At 43.6% G+C, this 24,585-nt stretch overlaps 1 protein-coding gene and 1 pseudogene across 1 annotated transcript in view; both read left to right on the top strand.

Annotated features, from left to right (window-relative positions):
* LOC150060259 (two pore channel protein 2-like) overlaps window positions 1-24,585 on the top strand; it is a 49,155-nt gene that overhangs the window by 3,046 nt on the left and 21,524 nt on the right. Inside the window, exons 2-8 of the mRNA XM_090336098.1 lie at window positions 13,675-13,763; window positions 15,613-15,727; window positions 19,506-19,634; window positions 22,120-22,236; window positions 22,338-22,456; window positions 22,693-22,794; window positions 24,072-24,198. Of these exons, the coding sequence (XP_090192224.1) occupies window positions 13,675-13,763; window positions 15,613-15,727; window positions 19,506-19,634; window positions 22,120-22,236; window positions 22,338-22,456; window positions 22,693-22,794; window positions 24,072-24,198 (798 nt within the window). The remainder of the gene's footprint in view (window positions 1-13,674; window positions 13,764-15,612; window positions 15,728-19,505; window positions 19,635-22,119; window positions 22,237-22,337; window positions 22,457-22,692; window positions 22,795-24,071; window positions 24,199-24,585) is intronic.
* LOC150060260 (centrin-2 pseudogene) lies at window positions 16,969-17,539 on the top strand (annotated as a pseudogene).

The raw sequence follows: 24,585 nt of genomic DNA, 5'->3' as shown, positions 1-24,585 counted from the left end.
GATAACAGATATGAGCCACCAGCACCTGGTCTATGCTGTTTCTTTCCCGAAAATGTATATGATCACTTTTTATTCGAATGCTCTTTTTCTTCAGTTTGTTTATGCAGGATGTATGTGAGTGTGCATTTGCATGTGTGTGTGTGTTCGGTATCGAAGATGCCACACACAGGGCCTTGCATATGTGCTCTCACTGGGCTATATCCAGAGCCCTCACCAAAGTCTTTGATTACCCTTCCCTCGAGCTCTTTGTGTTGTCTTATAGTGATTTTCACAGAGGTTCTTGGCAAGAGAAAATGGCAATAATTAGCAAGGCCACAGAAGTCCTTGAGAGCATCAAGAGACAGTGTTGGCTAAATCAGGAGGTCCATTTGGAAATGCTCATGGGGGGGGAAGAACAATAAAAACTTAGTGCAGTAGCTGGGCTGGGTAGAAATGGTTAATGACAGAGGAGAATGGGGCCTGTAAGGGCCCTGTTACCAAAGAAGACTACCATCACTCACCTCCAACTGACTGGGCTGCCAATAAACCACAAAAATGACCACCAAATCTTCCCATCCCCCAATACAGGCCTCCTTGTACAACATGGCATTGCAAGTTTCATTAAGAAGTGTGGGTTCTGTTTGTCCAGCTCTGGAATCTTGGCATGGCCATGAGATTTGCTTTGGCCAATGGGACATTAGCCAAGAGTTGTTTTTTTTTTTTCTTTTTACTTTTCTGGTACTAAGACTTGAATGCTGGGTGTAGGCACTGTCTCTTAGGTTTTCTACCACTTTTGGATTTTTGCTAGTTAATTGGAGATAAGAGTCTCATGGACTTTCCTGCTCCAGTTGGCTTTGAACTTCAATCTTCAGATCTCAGCTTCCGGAGTAGCCAGGAAGACAGATACAAGCCACTGGCAGCCAGCTAGCTCTTGACTCAACTTTGGAAATGCATGGCCAAGACATGTGAAGAAGATTCCTGGACCTTCCACAGAGTCTTTCAGACTCTCCCCTAACCATGGGATTATCTAAGTTGGCCCAGAGCACCTCTGCTCAGCTAACTCACAGAAAATGGGAAAATAGTGTTTATTTAGGTGATTTAATATTGGGGCCAGAAACAAAAACCTTACTGTAATATAACTCTGCATTGCCAGATGTTATGATCTTTTAAATAGAAACCATAAGTTCACATTTTTGTGTAATATCCAATGTTGAGAAAAATCTGTATTACTTGCCAACCTCCTAAAAACATTGGATGGGCCAAAAGAAACACATTTTAGGCTGAACTCAGCCTGGTGGTTGTTGGTTTGCAACTTCCTACATATCTATAAGGGGAGGGGTTTGTATGAACAAAGCTTCATTATCTCCTCTCACCCACCCACCCTTCTTGCCCCAAGGGTGACTGCTTTTGTTCAGTGGATGGGAAGACTGGACACTTCTTTGCCTTCCACAGAGAGCTTCTGGACTCATTTTTCTCTTTCTCTTCCTCTCCACGATTCTGAAGGATTCATGTTCCTCAGAAAAATGACTTAAGACAAAGTTAGAGGCATATACACAACGTTAGTGTAGTTTTAAATCTTGAAGGAGAAGAAATGGTATGGTTAATGGGAAGAGAGAAAGAAATGGAAGTTAGTTATTGTCATAGTTCAGAAAATACATGAGAAGCAGTAGGAAATGCTTTATTGGATCAGTGTTTGTTGTTGTTTCTTTCTTTTTTTCTCTTGTATCTTTTCTTTTGGTGGCACTGGGGATTGAACTGAGGAATTCATGCTTGCTAGTCAGGTACTCTACCATTTGAACACCTCCAACCCTGCTGCTTATTTATTCAACGCCAGTACTGGAGCTAAAACCTAGAAGTTGGGCCCTGTTCCTTAGCTTGTTTGTGTATGGTTGATGCTCTACTACTTGAGTCATACTCTGCTTCTGGCCTTTTTCCAAGCTGGCTTTGAACCTTGATCCTCAGATCTCAGCTTCCTGAGTAGTTAGGAGTTTATTATATATGCTCCACAGCATCTAGCTTGGTTATTGTTATTTGCCAGTCCTGGGGCTTGAACTCAGGGCCTGGGCACTGTCCCTGAGCTTCTTTTGCTCAAGGATGGCACTCTACCACTTAAGCCACAGTGCCACTTCCAGCCCTTTCTGTTTATGTGATACCGAGGAATTGAACCCATGGCTTTATACATGCCAGGCAAGCACTCGACCACCAAGCCACATTCTCAGCTGTGTTGGTTAGCTTTGAGTAGGGTCTTGCTTTATGGCTGGGCTAGCCTGCATCCTTCTACGTGTGTTTTTTCATAACTGGGGATGACAGGTGTATACTGTGCTCGGCCTTGTGTTTCCCCCTTAGGTGGGATAATAATTATGTGCAAGGAGTACATCTAGCCATTGGCTGAGATGAAATCTCAAAAAGTCTTTTGTCTGAGCTGGCCTTGAGACACTGTCCCCTAAACTTTGTTTGCCTCCCAAATAGCTAGGAGTTCAGGTTCACCACACATGGTTAGACCAGTGTTTTTCAATCTTGACTATATATTTAAATCACCTTCAAACATTAAAAAATGGATCCCATGTCCCAGCTCTCAGCTTGTGACACAATTGGCCCAAGTATGATCTTGACATAAGGTCATAGTTACCTGGGAATTCAGAAATTCTGCAGTCCCAGTGCCTCCTGTGGGCTGGAGAACCTGTGTTGAGATTTGTAGTCATATATAAGATTCATCGGGGAGAACATCTGTATGTGGTTATTGCTATTTTCATAGCAGATGTGAACACTTGCTCTCCTGTTCTATAATTTGTCCCATACAAGCCTCTGTGTTAAAGTCTTGAACCCAGCTTGTTTTGTTTGGAGGTGCCAGAACCTTTAAGAGGTGGTGCCAGCTGGGTGCCAGTGGCAAACACCTGTAATCCTAGCTACTCAGGAGGCTGAGATCTGAGGATCATAGTTCAAAGCCAGCTTGTGCAGAAATGTCTGTGAGATTCTTGTCTCTAATTAACCACCCAAAAGCCAGAATTGGAGCTGTGGCTGAAGTGGTAGAATGCTAGCCTTGAGCACAAAAGCTATAGGGAAGTACCCCCGACTCTGACTTCAAGTCCTAGGACTAGCACACACAAAGAAGATGTGGAGCCAAATGAGTGATTTTAGATCACTGAGGATCTGCCCTTAAAGTGGGTTTTGGAACTCTGGCTCCTTCGTGTCTTTCATTATTTTGCTACTTGCTTCCTATGAGGTGAAAGATTTTCTTTACCATGTATTACCTGTGATATGCCACCTTGCTACTGGCCCAAAGCCAATTGATCATGGACTAGTCTGAAACTATAAGCCAAAATAACCCCCTTTTTTCCTTTATAGGCTAATTAGCTCAAGTATTTTGTTACAGTGGCTGAAAGCTGACTAACCCACCATGTAAACTTGGAAAGTACGGGTAGTGTTGGAATGGTGTGTCTAATGTAGACCACATTCTTCCTTTTCTGGGAAGTGGTTTTAGTACAAATAAGCACATTCTGCAAAGAACACAATTTCCCACTCAAAATGGAGAGAAAGGTTAGAAGTTGTATGTGAATGAAAGGGAGGCCGGGACCCAAGAAGAGTAACTACCAGACGGCAGAGCAGATGAAACTTTAAAGGAAGATACATGTCATTGCCAGGCATTGGTGGCTCATGTCTGTAATTCTAGCCATTGGAGAGGCTGAGATCTGTAGGACCAGGGACTGGATGGCTCGTTCAAGACCAGACAAGGTAGAAAAGGTTGAGACTCCTCAACCCATAGCTAGCTGCAGTGACCAATGCCAGCCATTCCTAGCTATGTGGGAGACTGAGAATGGCAGGACTGCAGTTCTTGGCAAGCCTGGGTGCCGGGGCCTACCGGCAGCAAATTGGGGTTCCTGAAATAAGGGGCAGGGACTGGAAAAATTAGAAGAGAGACAAACACATCGGGTCCAGGAGGTCTGCAGCCCAAGCAAAAACTGCCGCCTCGTTTATTCTTAACTCAAAATTTATATCCCTTCTTGAGACCAGGGCACTGCCAGGTGTTACATCCAGATGGTTAATCAGGGAACTGTTGGGGGTTACATTCATATGGTAAATCTCAGATCAATTGAACAGGAGAAGGCCAAAAAACAATAAGACAATCAAGCAATTATCTGATGCAAATCAAAGTACAGTTTGATTCCACTCTTGCTCCCAACATATCCCCCATCTTTATTTTAAAAGAAACACAAGTGCAATTTCTATTCTTTCCACTATCTCTAATTATCTCATTATCCTGTCTCACTTTCCAAAAATGACTGGTCCCTTCATCTAAAGGGGATAGATGGGCGGAGATTCAGCTTCTGTGACTTCTTCAAGCTGACTCAGGGGCGTTGTCTCTGTGCTTGACCAGGGACCTTAAGAAGCCTAGCCTGTTTTATTAGGGATTGCAAGGATTAGATATCAGGAATAATAATTTGCTCCAAACTGGAGATCATATTTAACATTTAACAACTGCACAAACCATCTTTGGCTACAATAGTGTAACTTACTTAGCACCCATTTGCAAAGGCCTTTTCTTGATTGTCTGGGGAACTAAATTTCTGCAACCTTAACAATGCTTCAGTTGTCAGATCTAAACAGATTAATAGAGACACAAGTCTCAGATCCACAAACTTTTCCTGAATTTGTGGCTGGTGTCAAAAATAAATAAATAAATAAATAAATAAATAAATAAATAAATAAATAAAAATTTCGCTCAAATAGGGCTTTAAACTACCCACTATCACAGAAGATTGACAAGTTCCTGCCCAGTTATGAAAGGCACGGGCATTAGTAAGGCATGCTTACAAACTATTCTATGACCTCCCGGCTCTGATTAATTTGATCGGCCAAGCACAAGTGACTAAGATCTGACACCAACTCTGCCATCCAAGCAGAGGCTTTCTGCATCGTGTCCCAGTAGAGTTTCTCCACACAGGGATAAATGTCCCATTGGCAATTCACTTGCTTAGTTGCTGGACTTGAACTCAGGGCCCGGGCACTGTCCCTCAGCTCTCCAGCTCAAGGCTAGCACCCTGCCACTTTGAGTCCTGAGCTTGGTGCTTGAGTGCTGTCCCCCAGCTGTTCAGCTCAGAGCTAGCACTCTGCGGCTTCGAGCTCCAAAGCAACTCTGCCTTAATAGCACTCTGCTGCCAGATTAGACACCACAATCTCACAGGGACTTTGCTTTGCCCGGGGTTGGCTCAAAACTGCAGTTTTCAGATCAGAGAGTCCTACAAAAGGCCACGTTTCTCCAATTAGAGCAACAAGGTGGTCGACACAGAAATAGTCTCTAAGCATGAGCTTACCTAGAACCTGGAAAAGGCCAAAGTTACATCTGAATAAGGATTGCTGTTCTTCTCCAATGGGCTAGCTGGAAGTTACAAGAGCAAGCTGAAATAGCAATTAAGCAATTACTTTGGTAGTCCTGATTTTCCTTTTCTCTCTTTCTTTAAACATTTAAGACAACTTCACTTTCAAATATTGTTTAGAAACCCATTTCCAATGTTCTTAATAACTTTTACTGATACTGGCTTAAACAATTAACACCTTAGCCTTTATTTGCAATTGAAAAACCTTTAAGGGCACAAAGAACTCCTGCCCTCAGGCCCCCTAGGGCCTTTTAGAAAAAAGGGGCTCTTATGCAGTTTAGATTACTGTCTAAAACTCCAACAACAGTTTAAACTCAAATAACAGTTTTTCCCTAATGCAAGAACTATAGACATCAGTGCACCAAAAGTCTAAGTCTGGACTTAGTTTCCTTCCCTTTTTTTTTTTTTTTAAACATTCCTTTAAAATACTAATCACATTATCCACATTTTACCATCAGATTTCTAGTGTCAGTTTGCAAGAAAGGACAGGCAAAGTTTCTGACGTTAATGAACAATTTTACATTTAAATCTCTAATACATGTTTCCAAACTTTAACTTAAAGTAATAAATCCCAAATTCCCTAACACCTCTGTGCTGAACAGGATACAATGTTTACACTGTAAACAGCTGTATGCCCTGCAATAAAATGCAGATTTCAGGATCTAGAAAAATATTTACCAGTTTTTCTTTAAGACAACACAATAATTCTTTGAGACATTGTAAAACATTCAAACCTAATATTTTTCTTGAAGTTTTAAGCTTAGATTTACCCAATTGTCTTTGTGTTTAAGTATAAATTTATCCATTGTTTTATACAGCATGCTGACAATTTAACCTTGAACATGTTCACTCACTCATTCACACACATTCATACTCAAAGATCATAAAGCGCGCAAAATTAATATCGGCCGTTCAATTTCCGGAAGTTTGTGTCAAGAGAGTTTTGCCAATTTTACTCTTACAGGTGAGAACCAGGTTCGAAACAAAACTTTTTGCAAGGCAACTTAGCTGGAATTTATTTTTCCAGGGCTTGTTACAACTGCAGACATGGGGGAGCGGCCATGCTAGGTCCAGAAATGTTCAAATAAATAACAAGGATGTGTGCTTGAGTACGCACAGAAAAACCATAAGGATCCATACTTGGAAATGGTACCAATTTTAAAGACAAAAACTGGACAAAGAAAAATATGTAACACGAACAAGACAGAGAAGCGGAGACTTTTAAATAAACAGACATTGACATATAACAAGAAAATTGGACTCAATCAGATACACTTAACAGCTATTTTTAGATTTAGACATGTCTTGCTGGTGGGACTCTCAGGTATGCCTTGATATTGACAAGAAACTCAGAAGGGGAAGGGGGGTCAAGGCGTCCCTTGACCACCCAGGCCTCTATTTTAGGCCCACAGTGCATCCCTTTTTTTTTTTTTTAAAAAAAAATAAAATAAAATGAAATAAAATAAAATAAAAAAAAAATAAAACAAAACACAGACATACAGGGGGTCGGCCGACTTCTGCTTACCTCTGGAGGCCTTTGCTTTTCACCTGGGCATCTTTTACAAAAAAGGTTATTAAGAAGAGGGATGGTAAAGACAAAATAATGTCACATATTAAATTGTGTAGAGTCAATGAATATGTTAAAAGGTCCCTACATAATAGTAAAAGGAGGAGAAACACAGGTCATATGAATGTGTGGAACAAGTGGATCAGTAGCAGTCCCGATTGACATGCACAAATAACTCAGGTCCTTCCCACGTCGCAGGATGCACCACTGGAGGGTTGGGGGTGTAGGCCCAGTGAGTCGCTGCTTGGATGGCCACTGTCACTCTCCACGATCCGAACGCAGAGTTCAGGCAGCCAGCGGGCGTCATTTTCTCCTTGTGAAAAAACACATACATGCCCTCGACCCCAGGTTAGAACAGGATCGGGTCCATGCCAAGCACCAGTTAGGGGATCCTTCCACTTTACTAAGGCAAAAGCACGCTGCTCTCTTTTTTCCCAGAATCGCTGAGCAGCAGATAAATTATTTGAATCCAAATTCAAAAAATTTAAAACAAATAAAGCATGATTAAGTATATTCACAGGGGTAGCGGGATACGACTCTCCTTTCTGTATTTTAGCAATTTGATGTTTTAATAATCCATTAGCTCTCTCCACGATGCCTTGACCTTGAGGATTGTAAGGAATGCCTGTAATATGAGTGATATTATAGGAACGGCAGAAGGATTGAAATGCTCGGCTTGCATAGCCAGGGCCATTATCTGTTTTTATTTGCGAGGGAATCCCCATCACAGCAAAGCATCGAATGCAGTGAGAAATACAATGTTTAGTGGCTTCCCCAGCAAGGGGGGTGGCCAAGATAAAATTAGAATAAGTATCTACAGTAACATGAACATATTTTAATCGGCCAAATGATGGAACATGCGTGACATCCATCTGCCAAATGTGATTAGAAAGCAGTCCTCGTGGATTTATACCTAAATGGGGGGCTGGTGAAAAAGGGACACAGTTGGAGCAAGTCTTAACTATTTGTCGCGCTGCTTCTCTAGATAATTTGAACTGTCAGCGCAAGGCTCGACTGTTTTGATGGTGGATGGCATGTGACTGCTTAGCAAGTTCAACCTGAGTTAAGTAAACTCTGGTGGCAGAGTCAGTGACCGCATTGCCCTCACTTAAAGGGCCAGGAAGATTAGTGTGAGCTCGAACAAAGCCAAAAAAACAGGGGTGGTTGCGAGAACAAAGCAAAGTTTGTATTTGGTGAAATTGGGTCTGAATATTGGAGTTAGTAGTTCCAATAAAGGGAACAGTTTCTATGACTTGAAGAGCACGAATTACATATTGACTGTCTGAGTATAAGTTAAAGGGCTCGTCTTGTAACAGGACGAGTGCTTGTAAAACAGCCTCTAATTTCACCTCTTGGGCGGAGGAAAAACCCGTAACCCAAGATTGAGTTTTCCCATTAATGGTCAAAGCAGCCGTTCCATTTGAGGATCCATCTGTAAATACCAAAGCGGCAGAAGATAAAGGCGAGGACTGTACTATGGAAGGAAATAGAAACGTATGACACGCAGCAAATTGGAGAAGTTTGTTAGACGGGTAGTGATGCAAAATTTTTCCCATATAATTGGCCCAAGCAATGGCCCAAGGATCGCAATGGGCGAATAGCCAATCTTGTTGTTGTAAATTATATGGGACACAGATAAAATGAGGTTCCTGACCTAAATATTTACGGGAATCCACTCGGCACATGTGTATCAGATTAGCTACCAATTCGTAGTAGGGGGTCAGCACTTTGCCGGGTGTTGATAAAGCCATAAAAGTGGGCCATCCTGCCACAATACAGCAGTTGGGGAGTGAGAAGTAGCTAAAATGGAAACTCCCCAGGGTTTAGAATAGTCACAATAGTTCACTTGTTGCTGGGAAATTGCCTTTTCTACAATTTGGATGGCCCTCCTGGCGTCAGGGTTTAATTCGCGCAAGGATGTAGGGTTGGTATCTCCTTTTAAGAGATCAAAGAGGGGTTTTAACTCTCCTGTGGAGAGCTTTAGATAAGGCCAAAGCCAATTTATATCTCCTAAGAATTGCTGAAAATCATGAAGAGTTCTTAAGTGTGAAGTTTTTAATTGTATTTTTTGGCTTTTAAAATAGTGTGGGCCTAATATATGGCCTAGATATGTAAAAGGGGGGTGTTCCTGAACCTTTTCAGCTGCTATTATAAGGCCAAAGAGGCTCAGATCTTGCTTTAGTTGTCCAAAGGCTTGTCGTACGACGATAGGGTCAGAACAAGCCAACAAGATGTCATCCATATAATGAACAATATAAACAGAAGAAAATTTTTCACGAGTGGAAGAAATGGCTCTAGCTACAAAACTTTGACATAAAGTTGGGCTATTTGCCATGCCCTGTGGAAGCACAAGCCAGTGATATCGCTTCATGGGTTCTTTAAAATTAACAGAGGGGACGCTGAAGGCAAAGCGCTTACAGTCTTGAGGCGCCAGGGGTATAGTATAGAAACAATCCTTCAAATCTATAATAATCTTATAAGTATCCTTTGGGATTGCCATGGGTGAAGGCAAGCCAGGCTGTAGGGCCCCCATCAGTTCCATTGTGGCATTTATTTTTCTCAAATCCTGTAACAGCCTCCATTTACCTGACTTTTTCTTTATAACAAAAATTGGAGAATTCCATGGAGAGTTAGAAGGGGCCACATGCCCCAAGTCCAGCTGTTCCTGTACCAGCTGCTGTACTGCAATGATCTTTTCTAGTGAAAGAGGCCACTGTTCGACCCATACCGGTTCTTCAGAGAGCCAATTTATGGGATCAGCATGAGGGGCAGGACAAACGACAGCTCCCATTAAGGAATACCCTAATCCTTGTCTCGTAGGGCGAGACTGGGGTTGGAGCGGCTCTAGCTCCCCCTGTGCTGCTCGGCCTAGTCCCCTAAAGGGGAGGAGGCCTTGATCAAGTAACTGCTTAGTGACCGCAGCACTAGGACTAAACATATACACTCCCATTTTTTCCATGATATCACGACCCCATAAATTAATTGGCAGATGATCCAGGACAAATGGCTGAAAATGACCAGAGTGCCCTTCCTCATCTCTCCAAACAAGGATTGCACTGCTCTGCTGTGGGTCAGTTGCTTGCCCAACCCCCTGTAGGGAAGTCATAGAGGTTGTCAGGGGCCATTGGGCTGGCCAATGTTTCTTAGATATCACAGACACATCTGCTCCAGTGTCTAATATTCCCTTAAAGGGCTTTTCTTGTATAAATATAGTCATCTCAGGCCTCTCTTGTTTTATGCCTTGTACCCAATAGATATCAGAAGATCTAAATCCTCTCTGTCCACATGGGGAATTAGTAGTCTCCCCGGGAGGTAAAGGGACAAGTATTAGTTGTGCCAATTTTTGACCGGCTGGGATCGATACCACGTGTTTCGGGGCAGAGGCCATAACTTTGATTTCTCCAGTAAAATCCTGGTCAATTTTGCCAGGTGTAATCTGTATCCCTTTAAGGGCTGAGCTACTTCGCCCTAACAGCAATCCAGCCACTCCCGGGGGAAGGGGGCCGAAGACCCCCGTGGGGAGAGCTTGTGTCCCCATCTCTGGGGTCAATACTGAGCAGGTGGAGGAACAGAGGTCCAATCCTGCACTGCCTGGGGTGGCACGGAGGAGGCTGGAGACTGATCTTGGGGGGTTGTTAGAAGATGCACTTGTGGCCGAGAAGAGGGAGGGACTGCCCCATGGTTTTGCGGGGCCAGGGGCTGGCCCCTTCTCCAGTTTCCCGAAAGCGGGCGGCCATTGCGATTTGTTGCTGACTTGCAATCTTTAGCCCAGTGCTTCCCTTTACCACAGCGTGGACATGTGCCAGGTGATTTTTCTCTCTTTTGCCTGGCCTGGCGTGGGCATTGCGTCATCCAATGTCCTATTTGTCCACAAGAAAAGCAACGCCCTGGGGGTCTAGCATCCCGAGAATGCCGCTGATCTCTATATTTTAGAGACTCAGTAACAGTCTTTCCTTGAGGAGCGGCGGCTAAAGTAAGGCCTTGTACATGGGAGGGTCCAATATCAGCACACAGTGAAATAAAGTCCGTGATTCCTCCCTTATTCCTATGGGGTCTGATAGCTGCCTGACAGGCGGCGTTGGCATTTTCATAGGCTATGTGTCTAACTATACTCTTCCTTGCATTCTCATCTTGTACTAGGCAGTCTGCAGTCTCCATTAATCGAGACAAAAATTCTAGATAAGGTTGATTCGGTCCCTGTTTAACTTCTACTAGATTTTTTGTAAGATTGGAATTGCGTAACTTTTTCCAAGCCTCTCTCGCCGCAGCATTTATTTGTAAATAGGCCTCCTTTGCATAACCCAATTGATCTTCGGTGTTTTTATAGGTTCCCTCTCCTAACAACTGATCAACAGTGTAAGGCAGGTTCTTAGGCCTATTTGTTTCAATTTTAGCCCGACACTGTGCAGTGAACTCTGTCTCCCATAATAAGTACTCTCCTGCACTAAGGCATGCTCTGGCAAGCCGCTTCCAGTCATTTGGGCATGCAATACCAGCACACGCGGCCTCCAATATTACTTGAGTAAAAGGGGCAGTTGGCCCATATTGGGAGCAGGCATTTTTTAAATCCTGTAATAGTTTAACAGGAACAGGTTGATGGTATACTTGTTCATCATGATCAACTAAACTAGGGAAGCATCGAGGCCCTGAAATACCTTCCCTCTCTCTAGCAGCCTGAGTCAGGTTTAATTGCGATGCACTGTGCCTGGTTGTAGTGCCTGTTAAAAGGGACTTGTTGCTAGGGCCTTTAGGCTTGCCTAAAGGTTGAGAAAGGGATTGAGGCCGTAAGGCTGCAGCTGGAGGCGGTGGGTGTGAGGGGTAAGGTTTAGAATCAGACATCATAGTGGCCTGAGGGTCCTATTCCTTTCCTACTTCTGGGGGGGCTCTCTGCTCTGTCCCCATTTTCGATAGAAGATGTAGCATTTCTTCTAACTTCTTCTCTATCGTAGCCACCCGGCCCTCCAATGACTCATCATAACTTTCCTCCTTGGTATTCAAACCTGAATTCTGATACTCAATATCTACTGGTTGTTGTTCCCTTTTCAAGATCTCACTTAGACTCTCTTGGGCTGCGGCATATGGCTCAGCCTCAGGTTCTTCAGAAGGGTCCTTTAACTCATAAAGTTCCCTTAATTCAAGATTAAGTTCAGCATTTTCATGTAGAGGATTTATGCATTCACTTACTAAATTCCATACAGTAGCAGCCTCTATTGGGGTCTTTTCGGGGCCATATACATCATAATAATCTTGAATTCTTTTTCCTATCCGCTGCCAGGCTTTTTGGAATTCCTCCTCTATAGACCTCGGGCATGCCTCCTCGACAAACTGTAGGAAGCTCTGAAGCACCCCTTTTTCCACCCACGTTCCGTGGGCTTCAAATAGGCCTGTTAAGATCGGTAGAAATAACCCATGGCTATTAGCTTGACCCATAATTTTTACTCCTGACTATACTCTCTTAATAGTCCTACGATGTGTTACTCACCACAGGGAGGGGTCCTTCACCTTCGTCCCAGATTTTCAGGTCCCTGTTCGAGCGCCAGATGCCGGGGCCTACCGGCAGCAAATTGGGGTTCCTGAAATAAGGGGCAGGGACTGGAAAAATTAGAAGAAAGACAAACACATCGGGTCCAGGAGGTCTGCAGCCCAAGCAAAAACTGCCGCCTCGTTTATTCTTAACTCAAAGTTTATATCCCTTCTTGAGACCAGGGCACTGCCAGGTGTTACATCCAGATGGTTAATCAGGGAACTGTTGGGGGTTACATTCATATGGTAAATCTCAGATCAATTGAACAGGAGAAGGCCAAAAAACAATAAGACAATCAAGCAATTATCTGATGCAAATCAAAGTACAGTTTGATTCCACTCTTGCTCCCGACACCTGGGCAGAAAGCCTGCAAGATCCCATCTCCATATTACGAAGGTGGAGACTGTGGCTCATGTCTGTCATCCCAGTGATGTTGGAAGACTAAAAGTAAGTGGACAGAAGCTTGGGCAGGAAGTGAGACCTTATCCCAAGAGTAAACCAGCAAATAATAGGGCCAGACGTATGGCTGAAGTGGTAGAGCATCAGCCTAGCAAACAAGAGGCCCTGAGTTCAAAACCCCAGTACCACAAAATAACGATAAAAACAACAACAATAATAATAGGAGACAGATGCCAGCAAAGTGATAGTTGTTAAGAATGGGAAAGTGCCTGGCGCTGGTGGCTCATGCCTGTAATCCTAGCTACTCAGGAGGCTGAGATCTGAGGATCATAGTTCAAAGCCAGTCCTGGCAGGAAATTCTATGAGACTCTGATCTCCAATTAATCACCAGAAAATTGGAAGAGGTGCTGTGGTTCAAAGTAGTAGAGCTCTAGCATTGAGCTGCAGAGTTCAGGAACAGTGCCAGGCTCAGAGTTCAAGCCCCACAACCAACCAAAAAAAAAAAAAAGAATGGGAAAACTTGAAGAGATGGTTTGTGGATTGCTTCTGAAGCTGGGGCAGAAGCAGGCCAGTGAGGAAGGGTGAGGTGGAGGGATCCACTGGTAACAAAGTGACAGCTTTCAATTACCAGACAAGGAATTAGCTTTGAAGTAGACAGACACTGTATGGAAGCCTGCGATTGCTTGAGAAATAGGCATCAGACTCTCTGAAGACAGTGGCCCAGGGAAAGAGAATAAGGGGTGTGAGAGCACCCTGAGACATGACAAAGGAGAAGGAACCATGACCTTTCCTATTCTGACCTCTCTCTCCCTATCCTTTTTCTTCCTCAGGAGCAGAATCTCCTCCTGGCAGCTGCCTACGTCTCTGATGCCCAGTACAATAGGAATGTTCCATTTGAAACATCCCCGCAGGCCATCAGGTAAAGTGTGAAATTGCCCCCCCCCCAAACTATCTGTGTACTTCGTATTTAGTGAACCAATTTTCAACACCATATTTCACAAAGGATGTAGATTATAACAAATGGACTTGGTTGAAACAGAAGCTGCAGTGTTAGAGGTCAAATCCAGAGCCGAGAACATGCCAGGCAAGGTCTCTGCCACTGAGTTTTAAGTTACAGGAGTTTCAGAAGATGAAGAGAGGTTAAAAAAGTAATGAACAAAACTGGCATGCAACACTCAGATTTGTTCATGGGATTTAATTTCTTCTTCTTGCTTTCTTTTTTTTTGTGCACTGGTACCAGAGTTTGAACTCAGACCCTCACTTTTGATCAGCTTGCTTGCTCAGCTGGCATTCTCTCACTTGAGCCACACTTCCAGTCCTGCTTTTGGCTGATTATTTTGGCGATGGTGTCTTGATGACTTTTCTGCCTGGGCTGGCCTTGATCTCAGCCTCCTGAGTAGCTAGGACTACATATGTGAGCTACTGGCACTGGACTGGAACCCAGTGTTTTCTATCTCACCCCATAAGCATTGAACCAAGCGTTTGTCCTTGGATAAGAGCAAAATATTTCTTACCATCGTGGCTCAGTGTCAGATGTTCCTCCAAAGGCAGGAAATGCTGTGAGACTGTCCTCCCTCTAGCAAGGGAATCAGACAACTGCCAGATCTGCTCTGGGCCCGCCATCATATGGGGTGGTACATGGTGTACACATAATTACAGGTCCCTGAAAGCTCAGGCTATCCCCCGAGTCAGTCACTAATGAAGTCCTCAAAAGAGTATTCTTTTATTACTGTCAGCAGCTTTGTGAGAAAGGCACTAATTCTCACCAAAGATTATCCAGAAAGTGTTCTTTTAGATGTGATCACATTCTTGATTTTGTTTTCTGTTAGAATTTTTAAAATTCGCATGATGCTGGGAACGTGACCTAGTGGTAGAGTGCGTGCCTAGCATACATGAAGCCTTGGGTTCAATTCCTTGGTACCAAATACACAGAAAAAGCCGGAAGTGGTGCTGTGGCTCCAGTGGTAGAGCTCTAGCCTTGAAAAAGCTCAAGAACAGTGCCCAGGGCTTGACTGGCTAAATAAATTAATAAATAAAATACACATGCTTGGTGCCTCTCGTCCCCAGAATTTAAAGGAGGTATGACAAAACTGTAACGTTTTGATTTTATGTACTATTCCTCTTTACATGTATGTGAGCTTGAACTCAGGGCCTACGCCCTGTCTCTGAGCTTCTGTGCTCAAGGCTAGCACTGTACCACTTGAGCCACAAGCTCTACTTTGGCTTTTTTTTTTTTTCTTTTTTTGGTGTTGTAATTGGAAAGAAGAGGCTCCTGGATTTTCCTGCCTGGGCTAGCTTCAAACTGTGATCCTCAGATTGGAGCCTCGTAAGTAGCTAAGGTTTCAGCCATAAGCCACAGACACCCAGCTCATTAGTCATTTTTTAATCCCTAATTTTATTTTTTTAAATTTTTAATTGTTTATTTATTTTTTTGCCAGTCCTGGGCTTGACCTCATAGCCTGAGCACTGTTCAGTATTTTCTACCACTTGAGCCCACAGTACCACTTCTGGCTTTTTCTATGGATGTGGTACTGAAGAATTGAACCTGGGTCTTCATGCATGCTAGGTAAGCACTCTACCACTAGGCCTAACTCCCAGCAGGCTGATTTTAGTTTTTGCAGTGTGGGATTGAAACCTTGGACCTGAAGATGCTCTACCACTGAGACAACCTCCCCTCCCCACCCCTTTAGGCTTTTAGAGAAAAGCCTGAGTGCTGTTGAACTCCTGACCGCACAGTTCTAACCATTTTTATTTCCTTTTCCCTTCAGACTTTACTACTTTTATAACCACTGGACAATGCAAGCTGCCACATACTTCTTTATTTGTGTAGACCTTTCTCTCGCTCTGTTTGAGGAACCAGCTTTGTTCCCACTGCCTTTCTTGGTAAGCATTCCACATCATCTGGTGAACCACATCTGTCACAGACGCTGAACCGCTGGCCTCTTCCTAGCTCTCCTTCAATTCCATTGAAGAGGAATTTTGGTTTTGGTTTTCTTGCTGGAGATTGGAAGAACTATGCTCACTGGTTGGCTGACAATTCCACTGTGAGGCATTTTAAGGGCAGTAGAAGTTTGGGGTCTTCAGTATATCTGAGGTAGAGAAGGTATAAAGAATGGTTTGAAATGCTTATAGTAGTGTTATCCTATAATGTAATATTTCACATGTACTTGCCATATTTTCAGCTTGTTTTCATAGTCAAAAATCATTGGAGTATTTATTTTGCTTAATGGGGTTACAGGGATAACATATCAAATGAACCAGCCAATCTAGCTGGATCTAAATGGCTGGAGCTTGCACAGCAATTACTGTCTGTTGGGTGCTCTAGTGTTTTCTAGTGTTTTCTCTACATTCTCCTGAACTTCATATGGTGGAGTTCCTGTGAGGTGAGCACTCCTTCCACTTCCTCTCCACCAACCTTTTTTTTGGGCTGGTACTGGGGCCTTCCTTGTGTTTGCTTGGCTTGCTTGTTCAGCTGGTACTTTACCACTGGTACTTTACCACTTGAGCCACACCTCCAGTCCAGCTTTTAGCTGGTTAACCAGAGATGGAGTCTCTTGGACTTGTCTGCCCCAGCTAGCTTTGAACAGTGATCCTTTGGCTTTTAGCTGTCTGAGCAGACAGGATTCTAGGTTTGAGCAACTGGTGCCTGGATTTACCTTGAACGGGTTATCTGACTTGTCTGAGAGCGTCAAGCCACATCTGCCTGGTTTCAAAGCTATTAGTTTTTTTGTTTTTTGTTTTGCCAGTTGTGGTGGTTCAACTCGGGGCTTGAGCACTGTCCTTGGATTTTTCTCAAGGCTAGAGCTCTACCACCTGAGCCACAGTACCACTTCTAGCTTTTTTTTTTCCCCCTATGTATATGGTATCTAAGAGAATCAAACCCAGGCCTTCGTGCATGCTAGGCAAGCACTCTACCACTAGGCTAAACTCCCGGCCCCTCAAAGCTATTACTTTTTAAAAGTCATTATTCTTCCATGTTTCTGTTATCTACTGCTTTGCAACAAAGATCTCCAAACTCCAACATTAAGGACAAGGATTAGGAAATAGGGACGTGGGACCATCTTCAGTTATGGTAAGCTACTAAAAATGCTACAGAGAGAATGATGGAGCATCTTCCATTGACAATGGCTTCCAGTTTTAAGAAGAAACATGCCATCAAGCGCCCAGCATAAAAGGTTGAGTGCCAAGCCAGAGCTTACTGATGAGCAAAACCAGGAAATATGAGAAGCCTCTTAGAAAGCCTTCTCTGATCGGAGAAGTCTTTGATGCAGATGGAACTGGATCATCAGTGTTAAAGAACTGAAGGTGAAAATGAGAACCCTTGCTTTTGAACCCAAGTGAGAAGAAATCAAGAAAATGATAAGTGAAATTGATGAGGAAGGGACAAGAAAAATGAGCCTCAGTGACTTCTTGACCATGATGACTAAGAAAATGACTGAGGAAGATACTAAAGAAGAAATCCTGAAAACATTCAAGTCTGATGCTGATGAAACTGGAAAGGTACCCTTCAAAAATCTGAAGCAGGTGGCCAAAGAGTTGCATGAAAACCTGACCAAGCGAGTTGCTGGTCAGGATAGAGGTGGAGAGGTCAATGAGCAAGAATTCCTGCACATTAAGAAAAAGACCAGCGTCTATGAAGATAAGTGCCTTCTTTTCTACCACAATCAGGTGTGCCTGCCATTGTGTGAAGTCTAATTCCCCCACCCCCAGACTTCACCATACTTTACCTATGGCCTTAAATTTTTTGTTGCCTTTTGAAAGTAGTCTTTGATATGAAGGCTCTTTGTAAAATGACATGGCTAACTTTTTTTTTCCAGTCCTGGGGTTTGAACTCAGGGCTTGAGCACTGTCCTTGGGTTTTCTCAAGGCTAGAGCTCTACCACTGGAGCCACAGCACCACTTCCGGTTTTTTCTGTGTATGTGGTACTGAGGAATCGAACCCTGGTCTTTGTCCATGCTAGGCAAGCACTCTACCACTAGGCCAAACTCCCAGCTCAACTTGGCTGATTTGTAGAAGCAGGAAGGAAGCACATTCAAGTGGAGCACATTCAAGGCATCACTTTTTTTTTTTTTTTGTAAATTTTCAAGCCTCAAGGAATTTAATTGGAATAACAGAAGCATATGGATAGCCATCTATATAAAATTCCCTCTTCTTCGGTGAATTGTAAATCTAAGGCATCACCTTTGGCATGCCTTTTCACACAGGTGTAGCCACAGAATCCCTTAGACAAGCATACATAACAACGTCATGCCAAGCAGTTGTCATTCTTCAATGGTTCTGTTTTTTAAATTGATTCCTAAATGCAATTTTGTCTTTTATAAAATCCAGTAAATTCTGCTTTGGTATCTGGAGATGCTAATGCTATTTATCCTGTCCTAAACAATAAAAACTTCCTTTAGTTAAAACAAAAAAAAAAGCCAGGAGCTGGTGGCTCATGCCTATAATCCTAGCTACTCAGGAGGCTGAGATCTGAGGGTCGCAGTTCAAAGTCAGGCTGGGCACAAAAAGTCCATGAAACTCTTATCTCCAATTAACTTCCAGAAAACTGGAGGTGGTGCTGTGGTTCAAGTAGTAGAATACTAGCCTTGGGCTGAAGAGCTCAGGGACAAGGCCCAGGCCCAGAGTTCAAGCCCCATGACGCACACAAAAAAAAAAGAAATGCTTGAGTCTCAGTCCTTAATATGTGAGGCCCACGGTTAGCCACTTCCTTCAAGCACTCATTTCAGAAGTTTTCTTCTTCCTGGTCTAGTCAACTTGCACCTTTCTTATTCCTTCCTACTTTGCCACCAGCTCCTCCCTGTTGGTAGAGAAAGTGCTCTTGTGAGGGAGATCTTGTGCATTGCAAGGCTATCTGGCCCAACATAGGCTGAGTCATGGGTTGCAGAAGGGTAGTTGGCTGCAGGGAATTAGGAGGGGGCCCAGTCAGGATTTTACTGGGTAACACTGGCTTCCATCGTCTCCTCTAGCCAGCAGGGTTACATGACTGTGGTGTTTAAGGAATATACCCACCATTTCCAGATCCATCTTTAGGAAATGTCTTAGTTCATTTTCTACTGTTGTAGCAAAATGCCTGAGACTGAGACACTCGTGAAGAATAGATGTTTATCCAGATGTGGTGACATACACCTATAATCCTAGCACTTGGCCGGCAGTTTGAAGGCAGATTGGACTATGCAGTAAGACTTTCTCTCTCAAAATAAAACACCAAAAACTCCTCACAAAAAAACAAACAAATCCCAAAGCAAAGCAAACCAGAAGAAAGCCAAAGAGCAACAGCAAAAACTCTGAAAGACTGGGAATGTGGATCAGTGGTAAAACATTTGCTTAGCAGGAACAAGACTTTGAGTACTTTCTCCTGCTAAATTAATTACTAATTAATGAAAAATTGACGTTTATTTAACTCATGGTTCTGGAAGCGGGGAAGTTAGTTGAGAAACATGCAGTCACGGAATATGTGACTCAGTGGCGCGTTTCCTTTGAAGAGGAGGAAGCCATCAACCCAACAAAGAACTTTGCTGCAACCTCCAGTAAAATGAAGGGATCTGGCTCATTCTGGGAGGGCACTGGGCAGGAAAGGTAGGGTGCCCTCAGGGGTGGGGGGAAGTAGCCACAGAGCCACCGGATGGCAGGGCCCTGAGCTCAGTACTTGTCTTCTTCCAGGTCACTTCACTAGTGGAAGTGCTTTGCCTCACTGCATTCTTTGGGAGACTGGTGCATTTTGCAAAAATCACTCCTCAGGTGGTTTTCTGGAAGGATACAAAAAACATCTGCATCATGGTAACCATTGTGGTGAGTATCTCTGGTGGTGTTTCATGGTGTTTGTGAGCCCAGGTAGAAATCATAGACCCTACAGGTTTGCTCTCATGAAACGTTTGCATGTTCATTGGGTCCTGAACTTGAACTTGTAGACTTGTAGAAGTGAAAAGGCCATCATAGAACAGTAGGACAGTGAAAATATTCTAAACTAAAAGACAAAAAGCTGGGGGAAGGAATTTGGGAGGGGAAACACTGGGAGAAAATGAGAGAAGGGGGTGACAGTGTTCAAGAAGAAATGATAGCCTTGAGTGGAAAAGTTAAGGGACAGAGCCCATGCCCTGAGTTCAAGTCTCAGTACTGGCTAAATAAATAGGAGGAATAAAGAAAATGGCTCAGATGAAAGATGTCCATTTTAATGAAGAATAGAGATTAAAACAATGTAGTATCACATGCATACCTATAAAACAATGATAACAAAGTAGAAAGAAAACAAACCTCCTTATACCTTATTGTCAGGTCTTTTCAAAGCCTTTTCTGCTTATACACCTGCCCTCTGGAGCTTCATTCTTGGGAGCTTATCTGCAGAAAAGAAGGATATACTCAAGGTATAACCATAAAATTAGTAGTGGAGGGCTGGGAATATGTCTTAGTGGTAGAGTGCTTGCCTAGCATGCCCTGGATTTGATTCCTCGGTACCACATAAACAGAAAAAGCTGGAAATGGCGCTGTGCCTCAAGAGGTAGAGTGCTAGCCTTCAGCAAAAAAAGCTCAGGAACAGGGCCGGGAATTTAGCCTAGTGGTTAAAGTGCTTGCCTAGCATGCATGAAGACCCGGGTTCGATTCCTTGGTACCACATATATAGAAAAAAGCCGGAAGTGGTGCGGAGGCTCAAGTGGTAGAGCTCTAGCCTTGAAAAAGTCCAAGGACAGTGCTCAGGCCCTGAGCTCAAACCCAGGACTGGCAAAAAAAAAAAAAAAGAAAGAAAGAAAGCTTAGGGACAGTGCCAGCCTTGAGTTCAAGCCCCAGGACTGGCAAAAAAATAATGGTAATGGCTGAGTTGTTCATGATATGGAGAATTTGGAAACAATACAGTTGGTATCTGGTCACAACAGACACCATGCTAAATAAATGGTAACACTATGCAGATCCTTAAAATGTCATTAAAGATATGTGTGTCTCTTATCAAGGAGGGATACTTACCATTGATTAAGTCAAAGAACAGGGTACAATCTAGCCCTTCCAAGTCCTCAGAATAAGACCCATCCTTCTAACCTAGTTCTCCAGGACCTTCTGTTGGGCATTGTGCCCTTTCTGCTGTTTCCCTCTGATTTCACTCCCAAGACGTTTGCTTTTTAAACATGTATGTTACTGTGTCTTCCAGGTTGGCTCTTGCTCTGGCTGAGTTTTTTGTTTGTGTTGGTCATGGGGCTTGAACTCTGGGCCTGGGCACTGTCCTTGAGCTCTTTAGCTCAAGGCTATCGCCTTACCACTTTAAGCCACAGGGGCACTTCCGGTTTTCTGGTGGTTAATTGGAGATGAGAGTCTCATGGACTTTTGTGCCTGAACCACGGTCCTCAGGCAGTACAAGACTTGTGGATTCAGCCCACGCTGCTCTCCTGGGGCAGCCATGTCAGCTTCCTCTGTCCTTGCTGATGCAATGACTATGTCTATGTCTATATGTTATCTGTGTCTGTCTATGATTTTATCTATTTCTCTTCCCTGTAATGGGCAATCTTGGAGAGATATCTCAGGTTCTTCTGGTGGTAAACTAGAGAGACTGAATCACATTGTTTCATGATGGTAGGTTACTATTTTTTAATTTCTATTTTTCTCATACACTGGGCTCTTCTTTTGTTCTGCCCTTACAATATTAATCTTTTGCTTTTAAGTGTGGAGTAATAAACAGTAATTAAGACGCAAGTTTTCTTTCTTTCTTTCTTTCTTTTTTTGCCAGACCTGAGGCTTGAACTCAGGGTCTGAGCACTGTCCTTGGGCTTTCTCAAGGCTAGAGCTCTTCCTCTTGAGTCACAGCACCACTTCTGGCTTTTTCTATGTGTGTGGTACTGAGGATTCAAACCCGGGTCTTCGTGCATGCTAGGCAAGCACTCTACCACTAGGCCACACTCCCAACCCCAAGGTGAAAATTTTCTGTGTAGTTTAGAAATCCTTACCTCTGTTAGTAAGCTAGACTATCAAACTGAAGAAAAGTTCAATAATACATTGCTCGGAACCATGAATTGGTATAATTAATGAACAGTGAGGGCTTGGGCAGAAGAGTGTTCTAGGCTCTAGTCCAGGCTCATCTCCTTCCTAGCTGGATGGTCAAGGGACATGGGTTTACTCTCTCAGCACCTCAAGAACCTTCTAACCTTCCTAACTGATGTAGTAAGGCTAAAATGAAGTCATCAACAGAAAGCAAACCTGGAATTACACTCAAGCCACCTTCTGGGTAGGCAAATGTGATCCCACAATTCTTTGCTGGTATAGTTCTGATGTCTCTGTCCTGTGCCTCTCACAGCTGACCTTGCTGGACCTGATTGTCTATGGGTCCCTGGAAACAGTTCCTATCCACAGCATTCGATGGTCAAGAGCATTAAGGCCAGTCTTCCTAATTAACTTCTCTGATAGTCGTCAGGTAAAGATACCATTATGATAGAGATGCTTTGATGTTCTTTTGTTTTACCTCATAGAAAATAAGCTGACTTCTTAGAAATGAAATGTGATTTCTTCCCGTAGATTCGAAGGGCTTTTCGAAGCATCCGGAATACTTTGCCTGACATTCTCTATGTCTTTCTCCTGTTTTTGTTCAGCATGCTCATTTTCTCCCTCATGGCCTTGAAGCTTTTTGGAGACAGGTGAGCACATTTCCCTGGATATGTGTTTCCTGAAAGTTCTCTCACATCTGGGGCTAGGCAGTTGACAGTCGAATCTGTTCCTTGTTCCCACACTCCAGGCTTGCTCTTGAGAGAGGAAATGTGCATCAAACATAGCTTGATTTGTGTGTGTGTGTGTGTGTGTGTGTGTGTGTGTGTGTGTGTGTGTGTGTGTGTGTGTTCGTGGTTTTCACTTTGTGTTTTCGGTTCTTCTTTAGGGGACTGAAGACAGTGGAAGGCGATCCCTACTTCACGAACATTCTTGATATAGCCTTTGAGCTCTACGTGCTCGTGACTACAGCCAACAGCCCTGACGTCATGTATGCCCCTCCCCATTCATAATCACAGACATCTCTAATGGAATTTGTAGCAGCTGTTGGCTGAGGGAGTAGCTCAGTGGTAGTATGCTTGCCTAGCATGCGTGAGGCCCTGGCTTCCAACCCCGGCACAGCGAAACAAAACAAAAAGACAGCTTTTCCCTGATACTAGCAGGGCTGAAAGTGGGGAAAGCAATTTTCTGTTTAGTCATATTCATTATAAAGATAGAGAAGAATTGAACGATTTACACTGTGATTAACCTACCCCCTCGATGTAAAGCTGCCTTTAGATGTTTTGTTTTGTTTTTAAATTGAAAGCAGGTTGAGAGTGATTGCTTAAGTAGTGGACCCCTCTTTCTTTTCCAGAATCTTCTCTGAATCTTGAATCTAGAGGCTTTAGACTTTGTGAAGGAGCCAGGGTGGGTTGCCTTATTTTTGAGGCAACAGGAAACAGTGAAGAAAGGCAATGCCAGTTCTCCAGCCTTGGGGACATTGTGTAGGAGGAAAATCTCGCTTTATCTTCAAACATCCCATTGTTGTGGGATTGCCTTATGAGCAGCTGTGTAGCTACTGAGCTGTGAGCTCCCAATACACAGGTCCACGAAACGTGTCAGGGGAGTGGAAGGGTTCTGTCCCACCAACTTGACCTTGGTTTCCTCTTGGTCCTTTCCACTCAAAGTGGTCCCAACATAAGCTTCTTGTCCTGTCACAATATCTCCCCTCCTTCTCTCCTCTCTCTTCTCTGCTCCCTCCTCTCTCTCTCTTTGTCCTCCTGAACACTGTCCCTGAGCTGTTGTGCTCAAAGCTAGTTCTCTACCACTTGAACCACAGCACCGCTTCCATTTTTCTTTAAGTGTTCAGTTATAGCTAAGAGCTCATGGACTAACTTGCTTGGGCTAACTTCAAATTTGGGTCCTCAGATCTCAGCTTCTTAAGTAGTTAGGATTATATGTGTGCACCACCGGTCCTTGCTAGAGGAATGGATTTATCATTGTAAAGGGTGAGGGTTGGATTGGGAGATTAAGGTACTACGTGGTGAATGTTGGTGTTTCTACCATGTGCTAAGAGTTTCAGAACAGCACCTTGGAATGTGCCACTTAAGATTAGAAATGCGTGGTTTTGAGGCCCAATCACACCACACATGCAGCTGAGAGGAAGAGGACAGAAGCCTGCTGAACTTCATACATCTCAGTCTGTGCATGTGGGATGTGTTCAAGATCAGCTCTATGTGCAGTGTAGAACTTGGGTATGAAAAGCCAAGAGTCATCATTGCCTTCCAGGATGCCTGCTTACAACTTCAACTGGTGGTATTCTTTGTACTTTATTGCATATATCATCATCAATACCTACATCTTCATGTCTGTCTTTCTGGCTGTGGTCTACAACAATTACCGGAAGCACCTAAAGGTAAGTCTGGGGTTAGAGGTTGGTGAGGATAGAGCTGGGGCTGAGCACAGTGATGGGAGGCTATGAGCACATTTGCTAAATATTTGAAAATCCCCTCTGGTATTTTCTCTGGTAGATCTGTAGGTTTCTTCTGCTAGCTGGGGCATTTCTTCATCATTCTGCAGTATGAGTCTGATGGAATTGGTGAAAACAACTAAAGATAGGGATCTTTCCAGGGCATTAGCCTCAAATCCCTGCTTCATGCACCTAGTAGCTCAGGGATCTGAGCTATTGTGTGATAGGGAGCTGGGAACAGCCATCAAGTGTTTAACTTCTTTCCCTTCAAACAGAGATTAACTTTCTCTCTTTTCCTTTCTTCTCTCTCTCTCTCTCTCCTTTTTCTTTCTT

This window comes from Megascapheus bottae, chromosome 7 (assembly GCF_031878675.1).
Source record: "Megascapheus bottae isolate mThoBot1 chromosome 7, mThoBot2.hap1, whole genome shotgun sequence".
NCBI classification, from domain to species: Eukaryota; Metazoa; Chordata; class Mammalia; order Rodentia; family Geomyidae; genus Megascapheus; species Megascapheus bottae.
This window is presented reverse-complemented; position numbering and strand designations above follow the sequence as displayed.